Below are 13,228 nucleotides of genomic sequence, written 5' to 3' on the forward strand. Positions count from 1 at the left end.
GCTCACAATGTCATCCCCCACTAAATCTGCTTTTTTATGTATTCAGCCATGTTGAGACTGATTTTCACCAACCTCTCCATATGACTGCTTGTTGGGTTCGCTTCTGCCCAGTGACTATTTTGGGTTGTGCTGCTGATTCAAACAGGCATTTTCTTCTCATGTTTGTGCATGCGGCCCAATTAAACAGGCAGTACAGCATATTTGGGGATTTTTTTAAATGAATTTTTTAGTTGAGCAGTGGGGAATGTCAAGGTCTTTAGAAGTGAACATACCTGATAAAGGTAAAAATGGCCAGCTGTTTCACAGGTGTAGGACACATCACCCGGGACGCCGAGACTCTCCTGCAAGCGAGCCACCTCTCCGAGCAGCTCCAGCCTTCGAGCCAGCACATAGTTCACTCTTCCATATCTAAGGTGGAAAACAGTATGCTGTTAGAGTTCTGATGAGCAGATAGCAGCACTGATAAACAGATGGAGTTGAAACCAACTACCGACTCACTAATCAATCATCGACATGGAGAAGATAGGAAACAATGAACTGAAACAAAAGCTAGGAGTAATCTCAGTAGGTTATCTGTCTGATCATTACAACACAGACCAGACACTTAACATGCTGGCGTTTTCTTTAGGGAGCCATGGATGCTGTGAAGCAGCTAAGAGGAAATGCTACTGGTTTGCAGCATGACAAAACTAAAGCCAAACATGTGATCTCACAGCCTGTGGACAAACTGACTCCTTTATTAATCATTCAGCCTCCTCAGTACAGCTCATGGTATGACACACACCATTTCTCACCAGAAAAACACTCAAGCTATCTCTTAAAGTCATTCAGGTAAGTAATCATTAAGGGTGTAATGTTGAATTATAAAGCTTAAATCTTAAAATGAACTTTAAAATGGATTGACTCTAAGTACATAAAATAAGACGGGCATTACTGTAAATGGGAAAAGTGGTTTGAAAAGCTAAAGCAAAGCAACCATATCCGTGTACGCAAACATGACGATTACTAGGTGGCACCAGGATGAGCCATATAATCAAAAAGCATGTGAATGTAATGTAGCTATTAACAGAGAGCAGTAAGCATCTGAGTGCATGGTGTAGTTATGCAGCATGCATAATTAAATGAAAAGTGGAGACTTTGCATCACATTGTCTTAATTTCAGGTAAAAACCACATAACCAAAATGAGCCCCCCCCCCCCGCCCCCGAAAGTTCAGCGCTCTTAATTACAGGAAATGAAATTAGTTTATTTTCTAATAATGTTAATACACGGAGCATGTTTTTTTTCATTATTTTATTTTTTTTCAAATTGGGACTGTTTGGATATTGCCACAAGTTTCCATCGTTGCATTTATAAGGGCCTTTCATTTATCGAGACCACGCGTTGTTGATTAAATTCCTTTTGCCTTCGCCTTCCTCTTGCCATTGGGTCGGAAACTCAGTGGAATTTGAATGTTGTTATCCCTGGTCCTCTGCGTCTGTCTGGCTCTTGTGCAATCTGCATAATGCAATCGTGCCCATGCAGAGCAGATGCAGTCACATTTATCATCACTGATCTTGCACCAACAGGCCCCTATGCTTTCCATTACAAAGCCAATATCCAAGTCTCACCCCTTGCTTCAGTGGATAATCTCACCTGGATACTGTAGACTTGTGCATAAGAGATACTACCGTAATCATAAAGCCTGTCCTGTGCTCATCCCGGGACTCTTATTCACAATACAGTCTCACTGAACCCGCTTTCAACACACGTGGCAATTATTGTATACAATTGTAGAAGAGCAATGATTTATAAATCCAATACCTGAGTTTCTCAGCAGAGGATAGGTTTCCTAAGTTTTCTTCCTCATGTCGTCTCAGGTAGTTTTTCCTTGCTACTGTCATTAGACTTGCTCATTGGGGATCTAAATCTATATCCGGATTTCTGCTTTCTGTCAATGTCTATTGATAAAAGTGCAATAAAACTGAATTGAATCAGCAGGGATCGTACCCTCTGACACACTATTAGATAAGCCTTTTCAGCTCAAGTGTTTTCTGTGAACTCCAGAGACAATGGACAATGGACGTCAGGCCATGAAAAAGCGCCCATATACTCAAAATATCTGCAAAATCTAACTTGAATTGAGGTGAATTGTGCAAAAACAAGCACAAAATAATCAGCATGCTACCAACTGGGGAGTAATACAATGCCACTATCTCTTTCTGTATAGTTCTCCAAATATTTAGGTTTGGATTTAAACTCCTTAATGGGTGTGGACTAACCCTGAAAGCTTTTTTTCTTTGTTGCAACATTACGGCTGTGTCCAAAATCACCAGAAAAACCCAGCAGTCATTAGTCCCACAAGCTTCATATCTGCCAGTGCAACTTTTGTTGTATCCTACAAACACCTTTAGTCTCAATTAGATGCCATGTGAACCTTTCTGGTAAGCATTCTAATTTTAGAATAAATAAAAAAATAATAATAAAAAAAAAAAGAATGGTACATCTCATATTTGTATCTGTAGTGTATCTGTTTAAAACATTATCTGTTCAATCTCAATAATAAATTCATATTTATTATATATGCCTTCTTCTTACCTCTATTATATTTATGTTATGCTCACATCCACCCACACACAATTATATATGCCAATGCTGTCACATGGAACAAGGATTGAGTCGTTCTAAGTTATTCAAATGACTGACAGCAGGAGTCTGGGTTGTGTAAAAACACGACACAGACCACACTCAGGGCACTAATTAGGAGCTCTAATTACGACATCAAACACTCCACAAAAGGGCTGCTGCCTTCAAGAAGAGAGCAAGAATGAAGACAAACGGCGCTGGGGGACAAGGTGGTGCTGAGTGGTCTCTAAGTTTATAAGCCGATTGATCTGTTGTGTGGCCAGCTGTGGTTCAGTATCCTGCATCCGCATCTCACCTGCTGAAATCCTTCTCAGTCTCCAGCTCCTCCTCTCCGTGACCCAGACGCAGGAGGTGCCGCTCATCAATGTCCAGGGCCATGATCTTCTCAAAGAGTTGGTTCAGTGCCTGAGTGGGAGGAAAACACAAACGCACACAGAAGCTGAGTTTAGTATGGGGCAATTTCAGTGAACATAATTTTATATAAAGTGCACTGCCCCAAAGTACAAATAATACTTATTTTCCAACAGTAAGTGTACATAAACACAAGGCTATAAGTAGTGATCAAATCAAATATAGATAACTACGGGGTTTGCGTGAACAGTTTCAGGATGATTGATCGCATAAACACACAGCCTCAGATATATAAAGGCTTAGACAGGCATTTCAGGCTATAGAATGATAATTTTTCTACAGCTGCCACTTAAATCCAAAACATGTGGTGATTATAACTAATGGATGCTAAACCACCAGAGGCAGAGGCAGAGCTTTACCTGATTGGAGTGAGTCACGATGAGGGTCCTCTGCTCAGGGAAGTTGTGGTACAGATTGGAGATTATCTGCACGGCTACGTCTGTTTTGCCTGTACCTGGGGGACCTACAACCTAAAGAGATGGTTAAAAACAAAAGAAGGATAGTTAAATAACAAATACAAAACAGGGTACAGTTATCCAGCATTAAAAAAAAAATTGTTAATGGAGAACTTCAACTACTGTTTCGGCTTTGTCTTATTCACTGAGTTAGGAGGATGGCCTCTTGCAAAGAAGTATTGGTGTTTGGCATGAAAGGTCTTGCAGTTTGACTAATGCATAGAGGAAATGCAGTTTGGCCTGAAACCTTAATTACAGAGCTTTGAAGCCTGGATAAGTCTTTATAACAGCAGTAGGAGTGATACAGAATAAAGTACAGATCGAATGCTACATTCACACATCAGACAAGACTTTCCATCATATGTTAAACATAGTTTTATGACTGTCAAACGACAGGTCAGATCAGAATTCATGCATCTTTGAGAGCCTCCATTTTGTTTGTTTACTTCGGCATAGATCTGGACAGAGTATTGCTCCTTTTTGCATGGGGGTCATGTATAGAGTAGCGTCATATATAGGACACATGATGATAAAAAAAAGAATTCTGCACTTGTAAGCATGCAATGTGAACACTAAGATACAGATATCGTCCACATGTAGGTTGTAGAACCAACTTGATCATAATACAAGAGTATGCTGATAATATCCAAATTCTTTAGCCAATTACATTGTATATCATGCTATTTAGATGTCCTGAGTGTAACCCCAGCATTGCACCAAGCAAAAAGCATTTTCCAAACATGAAATCATGACTGCCTCTTCATGGCCTTCACAAAGGATCTAATCAATGAAAACATAGCTTACATAAAATACTGCGAACATAATACAGGGTAGGGGAACCCAAGGCCTGTTGCTTGGCTGTGAAATGAGTCCACGCATGCCAGCAGTTAGTCGATGTGGAGAGGGACAGGCATGCAGGATGACGTGGTTTATAACTCTGTCGATAGCCTTCCTGCCATATTCACTTCCAGCCAACTGCACGATAAATAACGGCCAACAGTCCCTGCCAACAACCAATCAGCAGTTTGAGGATGCCTCTCAATCAGCATCCTGTTCAGACACTCCGTGGCCAGCAAGGACACCATGGCTCATTTACTGAAGTCCTCTCACAGCCGTTATTCACTTCATCCTCATTCCGCCCACATTTACATGAATGATGTGATTTCGATGAGAAACAGCCTTGATATCCAGTTACAACAACATCCAAGCAAGAGAGCGATTCAAACAAATCATGTTTTTGACACTGAATAAACATGCTGCAATTAACACTAAATCTGCATGAACAATCTGAGACAGGAAGTGACTGAAAATGACTGAGAAGAGGAAAATAAAGGTAAGGTATTGCTCTTACCATGGTGAGACCCGGCTGCATGCCTGCACGAATAGCCTCAATCTGAGTTGGGGTAAATGGGATGTTGTTCCTGTTGAAATACACAACACAAGAATCAGTAGGAGTCTTAACCTAATACTTCCTCAGGACGCATTCATTTCTATTTCAAAGAAAAACTGGGACAAGCTGCGTAACGTCGATACTGGATGAAGAAGAGGATGATTTATATTTCCTTGATGACTGAACTTGAGGGGAAAAGAAAAAGCTCGACATTTTGTATGTAATTGGTGCTGCTCAGGGTAGAACTGATAGAGTGAACTGAAAGTCGGTGCACTTTATAAAACTTTCAATAAAATCTACACAAATATTAGCTTCAAGGCTTCAGAAAACAGTCAAAACTAGCCGATTTTCTGCACATGCATGATGTTATTAAATGCAAATCTGATGTCAGCCAGGCAGACAACCGCTTCTCACAGGAATAATCAAAATACAGCACCAAAGCAATTAGGACCAGAATCAATAAACACAATCATAAACATTTCATTATAAACATGTATGTTTCAAACATGTGTGTGACATTTCCTTTACATTTATACATTTATATTTATATTAAAGTAATGTATGTCAAGGTGATTGTGAGCCCATGTCTGAGCACAGTCGTTCATCTCTCACCGCTTGGGTTGGTTGTAGGGATAGGGTCCCCGGTTTGGAGTCACATGGGGCTCCACTATCAGTGTGTTATCTTCCTCAGCTTTCTCCTCTTCCTCATCTGCTTTCCGCTTCTTCCCCTTGACATTCTGTACAGGGAACTTGATTCTGGATAAAAACAAAACAAAAAAGGTACAGATTTCGTTTTGAATTTGGAAATCAAAACTGAAAACAAAACCGGGAGTAAAAACTTGACTTAAACAACAGATAGAAATGACAGTAAGACTTCTCGGAGATCTAAGTAGCAGTCAGATCTTAGCAGGATGAATGTGTTCCTGACCTGAATGGAGGGACCTGTTTGGCTGGGTCTTCCTCTGTGACCTTCAGTGTGTAACCAGGGAAACAGGACTTAAGGTGTTCAATGGACAGGAAGGTGTCATTGAAGTCCAGGGACGAGATCTGATTGGCCATTTTGGAGTAATGGGCACTCCCTGGGTCACCATATCCCAGGATGATGTCATGCAGCCAATCAGGGACAACACACTCAGTGTTCATCAGGTGACGTATAGTCTCCAGCACGGCCTGCAAAGGTAAAAATTTTGTTCAGTGAAAGCCACATGCCTTAAATAAGAGGAATTTACTGACTAGAAGACAGGAGACAAAAGGCAATGAATGGAAATTGATATGTTGACTATAGAAATGTATTCATGTATTATTTTATTTAATGATCCCACACTCTATGTTATTGATTTAATTCAATAACTTATTCTATAGTTGATTTCTCTTTACTTATTTATTTCATTTAACAGAGTAATTTCATTGAAAATATGACTGGACGAAAATTGAATGTCTGACCTTGAAGTTGTTCTCCTTGGGCTTGCGTCTCATGATGATGTTGAAAGTCTCGTAGGGGTCCTCGGCACCAGTCTGGATGCTGTTGGTCATGTCCTGTTGGTACTGATTCGGATCCAGCCACACGCGGAATGTTCTGGTGTCACCTCTCAGTTTGGGCTTCGGATCAGGACCTTGAGTCAAACACAGAGAAGATTCATTGACTGGACACTATATGGCCCCGTCGTACCTATATATGCTCGCTGCACATCCCATTCCAAAGTTGGTCCCCCTCCTTTGCAGCTATAATAGCCTTGGCTCTTTTGGGAAGGAATTACACTAGATTTTGGAGTGTGGATTTTGTGCCTATTCAACCACAAGAGTATTAGAGAGGCTGGGCACTGATGTCAGGTGAGGAGGCCTAGAGTGCAGTCGGCATTCCAACTCATCCAAAAAGTGTTCGGTGAGATTGAGGTCAGGGCTCCATGCAGGCCACTCAAGTTCTTTCACACTAACCTTGACAAATCATGTTTATGGACCTTGTTTTGAAACTGGGGCGGCACACATGGGTGTGACGGTCAGGTGTCCACATAGTTTAAATCAGTTACAATGAAGTCATTCCCTGGCCAAATGTATACCCATAAACGAACAGAATTTAAACACAGTACATAGAATAAATACATTTTACATATATCTATAACAGGAGTCGGAAACTATATGGGGTTCAGTGTTAGTGCGTCAATTCAATTAAAACTCTACATATTTCATATATCAAAATATTACATAATTCATAATCTCCGTATTGTCATGTATACACAAACCAACTGCGATGTGGCACAACAAGCTCAAATTTCACTGGACAATGTGAAGCAGAGCGGTAATTTCACGGTCTAATTCATAAATCGGTTGAAAACTACATAGCCAGTCTGTTTTCAGTTTTTTAACAAAGGTGAAATGGCTAAAAGAAAAAAGATGTCCATATAGTTCTTCCCAACCTGAACGGACAGACAAATTTATATATTTGGAAGTCGCATTAATGGTAAATAGTGCCCTGTTTAATCTTACTTGTACTGCATCTTATATTGATTTACCATTTGATGAAATTATCATAGTTACCTAAATGATTAGGTGAAGTGCAGGCTGTTATGTCAGAAACACGCAAAATGTGAAATGACCTTTATTACATGACCACTTTTTTTTATAACTATGCAATAATAGTAAAGATAATAACTAAAATAATAAGGAGACACATATTTAAAAAAAAAAGTCCAAAAAAAATGTGTTAACTTTTCTCTGGCTCTTTAAAGAAAACAAATTATTAACTTTTTTTGGGCTTTTATGGCTCTGCCAGCTGAAAAGGTTCCCGAACTCTGATATATTTACATTTACATTTATGGCATGTGGCAGACGCCCTTATCCAGAACGACTTCATTTATCTCATTTATACAACTGAGCAAATGAGGGTTAAGGGTCTTGCCCAAGGGCAATACAGTGGTAGCTTGGCAGTGCTGGGGCTTGAACTCCTGATCAGTAACCCAGAGCCTTTAACCACATACATACATATATTTACATATATCTTCATTGAAATTTCATTGCATAGAATTACAGTGCCATCTTTTAACCAGTCCCATCTAATGCATTTTAGCCTCTGTACTGCTGCTAACATGGGGGTATAAGAGTAGCTTTGGTTTAGTATAATGGACAAAAAAAACTAAAACTAAAAAAACAATGATAAAAAAAAATAAATTTGAATAGAGGCGAGATTAAACTTGCCTTCCTCGATGACCCGGCCTTTATCATCCAGCATGCCTTGCACCTCACAGCCCCTCACGTACACCAAGCCTGTCTGCTCCACAAAGGGCTGGCGCCGGTCGAAGCGCGTGCCGTAGGGCAGGGTGGGCCGCACCGTGATCAGAAAACAAACATCGTGCTTACGTAACCCTGAAGAGAAATAAAGAGTGTGTGAGGAAGAAAGGAACAGGGACGAGAAACAGCTCCGTCAGCACACCCTGAGCTTTTATACATGGAGCCTGTAATTAAACAACCTCACGGTCACGATGCAATTCCCACCTCTAACACAAATTGGAAGGAAGAGCACACTCCTAAAGCGAAATGTAAAAGAGCTGGAAATATGCTTGAACACACCTAGCAGAAGCACTGTGACAGAATCAGAGCGACTGTTTCAACACACTGCAGCAGTTCCCATAACACGGATTTGGAGCAATATTATTTCATGAAATGAAGGCTGCAAGCCTGATTTATATTCATATTACATTTAATCATTAATGCAAATACACCCTTTAAAATGGTCCCTGAAGGCAATTAGCATACTTATTTGTGTCAGTATCCTGTACTTAATAACCACCACCTTCACATACTGCATTTATTGTGCTGATATCCCTATTCACTGTTCACACATTGTAAACTATATAAGACTCATTGATACAGCATAAACAGAGCATGACTAACACTATGTTGAGAACACACAAAAACAAACAAACAAACAAACAAACAAACAAACAAAATAAGACAGGGAGGAGAGCAAGGTCTTAGATGAGAACCAACTGAAAGGCTCAGTGGAACATGAAGGATTTACAGGCTTTGCTGGAAAGCATTTCATCATGAGTGATGAAGAGAAGTGCAGCAAGTCAGTGAAGGATGAAGACAATGACTATATGGATGTAAAGATTTTTGTCAATTTGAATGAATTCATTTCAAATGAATATTCTAAACCAACCTTTTACATGCACCCTAAACTCGATTAAAAATCCATGTGTATGGATCCAAATGTATTTGCTTTGGAAAATAAACATTTAGTGTCATCATTACTACAGCAATGAAAAGCCTGCGAGTCCTATCACGGTATATAAGTAGCTAACTTTAGTCAAATATGCTAACTAAATGCTAAAACCACATTGTATTAGGTTTGATAAGTCTTAGATCATATCAGCTTTTCTAACTCATACTCCATTTCAACACCTGCTTTGTGGATAGGTCCAATAAATGTGTTTTGGAGAAAAAGCCATGCCGTGTATCATTCAGCTTTCAAATTTAAGTTGGATGCCTTCTTCAATGACAAGTAATTCAGAAACTGTTATAAACATGTTCTCATAGGACCAATTTTTGCACCCAGTAAGCATTGTGACTCAAACACCCATGCAGCAAGTGTGCATCTGTGTCTACGGCCAACCCACAAATTTTTTTTATTAAATGCTCTACTGACAGAATATTAATTTTGTTTCAAGTTGTTTAAATGATCAAGATAAGACCGTGGGTGTTGTTCTATAATGTTGCTGTCTCCCTTGAGCTGACTGCAAGGTCTCTTAAAGACTAAATGTTTTCCAACTGGGATGACAGTTTGCGTTAGGTTCCTATCAATTTCATATCTGTGTTGTGAAAGTGAATGGAATGTCAAAAAAAAGATAAAAATAAACGATAACATAAGGCATCCAGGATTTGTAATTTCCATGAATAATCCACTTATAAAGTGGCTTTAATGGATTATTAAGATGCATGTAGTTATACATAAGAGAACAGACTAACCTTCCCACTCAGCTTTGATGTGGTTTTGCACATTAAGGTTCAGAGTGACGTCAGCACGGACTCGAGCAGGCCAGTTTTCTCCAATGTTAGGCTTCGCCACTTCAACAATGGAGAAGGACATAATGGTCTGTGCCATTCTGGCCCATCCACCAAACACCACTCCACCATATTCAGATTGCCTACAGAAGACAAGAAACAGTCTTAGCAAGCTGTCCACGAAGTACTACATAATCGGCATGAAAATGTTGTGAATTAATTACCATGGCTTCATTCGCAACACGATGTCTTCTATGTCTTGTCTGATCTCGTAGGTAGACTCCAGACGGAAGAGGTTGAAGTTTCTCAACAGGTAATCATGGAGAGTCAGGAACTGCAGATTAAGCTTTGGCAGAGCTAAGCAACCTGTACAACAAATCACATGAGAGTTCGAATTTTTTGTTGGTTCACATTTGTTGTGTTATACTGTTTCACAGTGAAGAAAGACATGCACCTTCGCCAGAGTAGTACTCGGTGGGGACGATGTTCTCATCCCAGATAATCTTCTCGGTTGGATAAAGAGGCATCTGGTTAAGTTGCTCAATCTGTGAGATTCGCCGCTCATGACGCGACACCTGAGCATGCACGAGAGAGAAACAAATTGGGTTAATTAAAGACCTGGGTTCAGAAACCCTGGCCTGCGTTCACCCTCTCTACATAGATGAAATTTAGAACTGTGAAGTATCAGGCCAGAGCACAACATTACATCATGTTGATTATCAGACTCGACTTCGAGCCTGGTATTTATGCAAATATGCCAGCCTTCTCTGAACAACACATCATAATATCAGACCCTGTTCAGACCTGGTATTAAGATCAATCACAGGTGATCCAATCACAAGAGAACAACAGAGACAGCTAGGTGTTCACACCTGGTATGCTTGTGTGTCTCGAATGCTTCTTCAGTGAACACTTACGATGTCAGGGATTGCAAAACCTACCAAAAGCAACCTGATGTTGCATCAAAACCAACCACAAAACCACCAGCGAATACCTCAAACAAAACGTAGTGTATATTGTGTATCCAATGGCTAAATATACACCGACCAACCATAACATTAAAACAACTGGCAGGTGAAGTGAATAACATTGATTATCTCCTTATAAGGGCAAGCTGGCGGAGTCTGTGTGATGCTCTGGGTAATGTTCTGCTGGGAAACCTTGGGTCCTGGCATTCATGTGGATGTTACTCTGACACCTACGTAAACACTGTTACAGACCAAGTACACCCCTTCATGGCAACCATATTCCCTGATGGTACTGGCCTCTTTCAGCAGGAAAATGAGCCCAGCCACACTGCAAAAATTGTTCAGCAATGGTTTGAGGACCATGGCAAAGAGTTCAAGGTGTTGACTCGACCTCCACATTCCCCATATCACAATCTGATCGAGTATCTGTGGGATGTGCTGGACAAACAAGTCTGATCCCTGGAGGCCCCAACTCGCTACTTTCAGGACTTAAAGGACCTGCTGCTAATATCTTGGTGCCAGATACCACAGCACACCTTCAGAGGTCTTGTGGAGTCCACGCCTCAATAGGTCAGAGCTGTTAAGACAGGTCGTTTTACTGTTATGGCTGATCGGTGTTCACAGCCAAACTCAAAATCTACCCTTTCCAAACCTAAAACTCTAACCCAAAATAATGCTAACTGCATCATACATATACATTGGTCTCATCTTATTACTTAAATCGTCATTAATAAAGAATAGTGAGAACAAGAAGCAGAGTAATAAGAAGAGTGACAACAAGCAGAGTAATTCACTGACGTGTACAGTACTGTGCAAAAGTCTTAGGCACCCGATTTTGTTGAAGTACAAACCATGTTGTAGATTTTTATTTTATGACTTCTACATTTCTGAGTCAGTACAAAAAACATTTTAAATTTCCTAATACTAGTTTTCCAGCACAAAAATGTAAATGTTACAACATTTTTCTGTATGTCAGTAAAGAAATAAGCATATTAAGTGACAGACACTTTTCAGACACACACACACACACAAAAAAAAAAAAAAAAAAAAACACATTGCAGGCTGCTGGATTTTGCTGTAAAAATAAAAAGCAAGTGCAAAAGCAAGTTAAAGTCTCCAGAACTTACAGCTCATTTCCTTATAAAACTGCACAAATTAGTAGTAGTTACAGGCACTTTTTTTTTTAAAGGAAAGGATCATCATACCAAATATTGACTTTGTTTAATTTATTACTGTTTAGAGTATTTTTTAAAATATAGAAACATTTAATTTTATTATTTTTGAAGGCATCTTTGCCCTACAGCATTTCTTTGTATGACTTTTGCACAGTACTGTATATATTTATACATTAATGACCCGAGTTCTGAATAGTAAGAAGACGCATACATGATAGGAGGACGTTGTACATACAATACGCATGCTTTAATATACACTGGTGTGGCTGCACAGCTCAAAAGTAGCTCAATTCTGTGGGAAACTGTGAACCTGACAACACTAGTGACACGGTTCTTCTGATGTTATGACGTACCAAAACGCAATGCCGTTCATTGAAAACATGCAAGTGGTCCGAGTGATGAGATCACAAGACGCATTTGACCTGTATTTAGCGCTAGCCACTTGTGATCCGATCAACCAAGAGAAATGTTCATACCAGAGGTAAGGTTCAGTATGGCTGTTTAAGATTAATGTCTGACCTACAACAAAAAACTATCAAGATGTGACCTAAAAGCCAGATGCATGGATGGCAGAACAATGAGTGTCCTGCTCTGCAGTTTGGTGACGTGTGGAAATAAACATATACCTAGGTGACACTCATTTCTATGGTAATTCAGGAATGGTACATTCTGTCTCAGAAAGAAAGGTACCGTGTGCACATGCCATCCCCCACCCAAACTGGGAAATGAAAACGTGTGTGAAGAGAAGTAAGAAATATGGAAGTGTGAAGCTGTCTGCTGAGCGTCGGTTAAAGATATCCAGGCATTTCTCATCTGTAGATTCTGCTAAAAAAAAAAATTTAAACAGCAGTGCAAGAATGCTCTAAATATAAACCTAACACTGATATCCATAAGCACATACAGGGAATAGGGTCCAGTTTATCCTAAAATAGTTGGGATGTGTGGAAGTAAAATATGTGATAAAACAAAAAACTAAAACGGCATTTATATTATATTTGCTGTATTAATACCTGCAACATTTTCAATTATAAGACTCACATAACATCCACTTGCTGCCAGTCACTGCTTCCCCTTCGTATACAATAAAATGAATCAATTTCTCTGTGAGTAATTGTGTAGGAAGCTTGTCCTTTCGAAGCTTAATGGTGCTCACATGCATGACCTGTAATACACACATAATAAATGCCTCTTCTCTGAGATTTGAATT

At 39.7% G+C, this 13,228-nt stretch overlaps 1 protein-coding gene across 4 annotated transcripts in view; it reads right to left on the reverse strand.

The window, feature by feature from the left end:
• The window catches only part of aqr (aquarius intron-binding spliceosomal factor), a 45,208-nt gene that overhangs the window by 16,119 nt on the left and 15,861 nt on the right, over positions 1-13,228 (reverse strand). For all 4 annotated transcript variants that reach the window (XM_053682863.1, XM_017475928.3, XM_017475927.3 and 1 more), the window contains exons 16-26: positions 10,333-10,453; positions 10,103-10,244; positions 9,843-10,021; positions 8,073-8,240; positions 6,324-6,493; positions 5,809-6,050; positions 5,493-5,636; positions 4,842-4,911; positions 3,395-3,505; positions 2,920-3,029; positions 273-408 (exon numbers count right to left, since the gene is read on the reverse strand). In XM_053682863.1, the coding sequence (XP_053538838.1) occupies positions 273-408; positions 2,920-3,029; positions 3,395-3,505; positions 4,842-4,911; positions 5,493-5,636; positions 5,809-6,050; positions 6,324-6,493; positions 8,073-8,240; positions 9,843-10,021; positions 10,103-10,244; positions 10,333-10,453 (1,593 nt within the window). The remainder of the gene's footprint in view (positions 1-272; positions 409-2,919; positions 3,030-3,394; positions 3,506-4,841; positions 4,912-5,492; positions 5,637-5,808; positions 6,051-6,323; positions 6,494-8,072; positions 8,241-9,842; positions 10,022-10,102; positions 10,245-10,332; positions 10,454-13,228) is intronic.

The sequence above is a fragment of the Ictalurus punctatus genome, chromosome 9, assembly GCF_001660625.3.
Source record: "Ictalurus punctatus breed USDA103 chromosome 9, Coco_2.0, whole genome shotgun sequence".
In the NCBI taxonomy this organism is placed as follows: domain Eukaryota; kingdom Metazoa; phylum Chordata; class Actinopteri; order Siluriformes; family Ictaluridae; genus Ictalurus; species Ictalurus punctatus.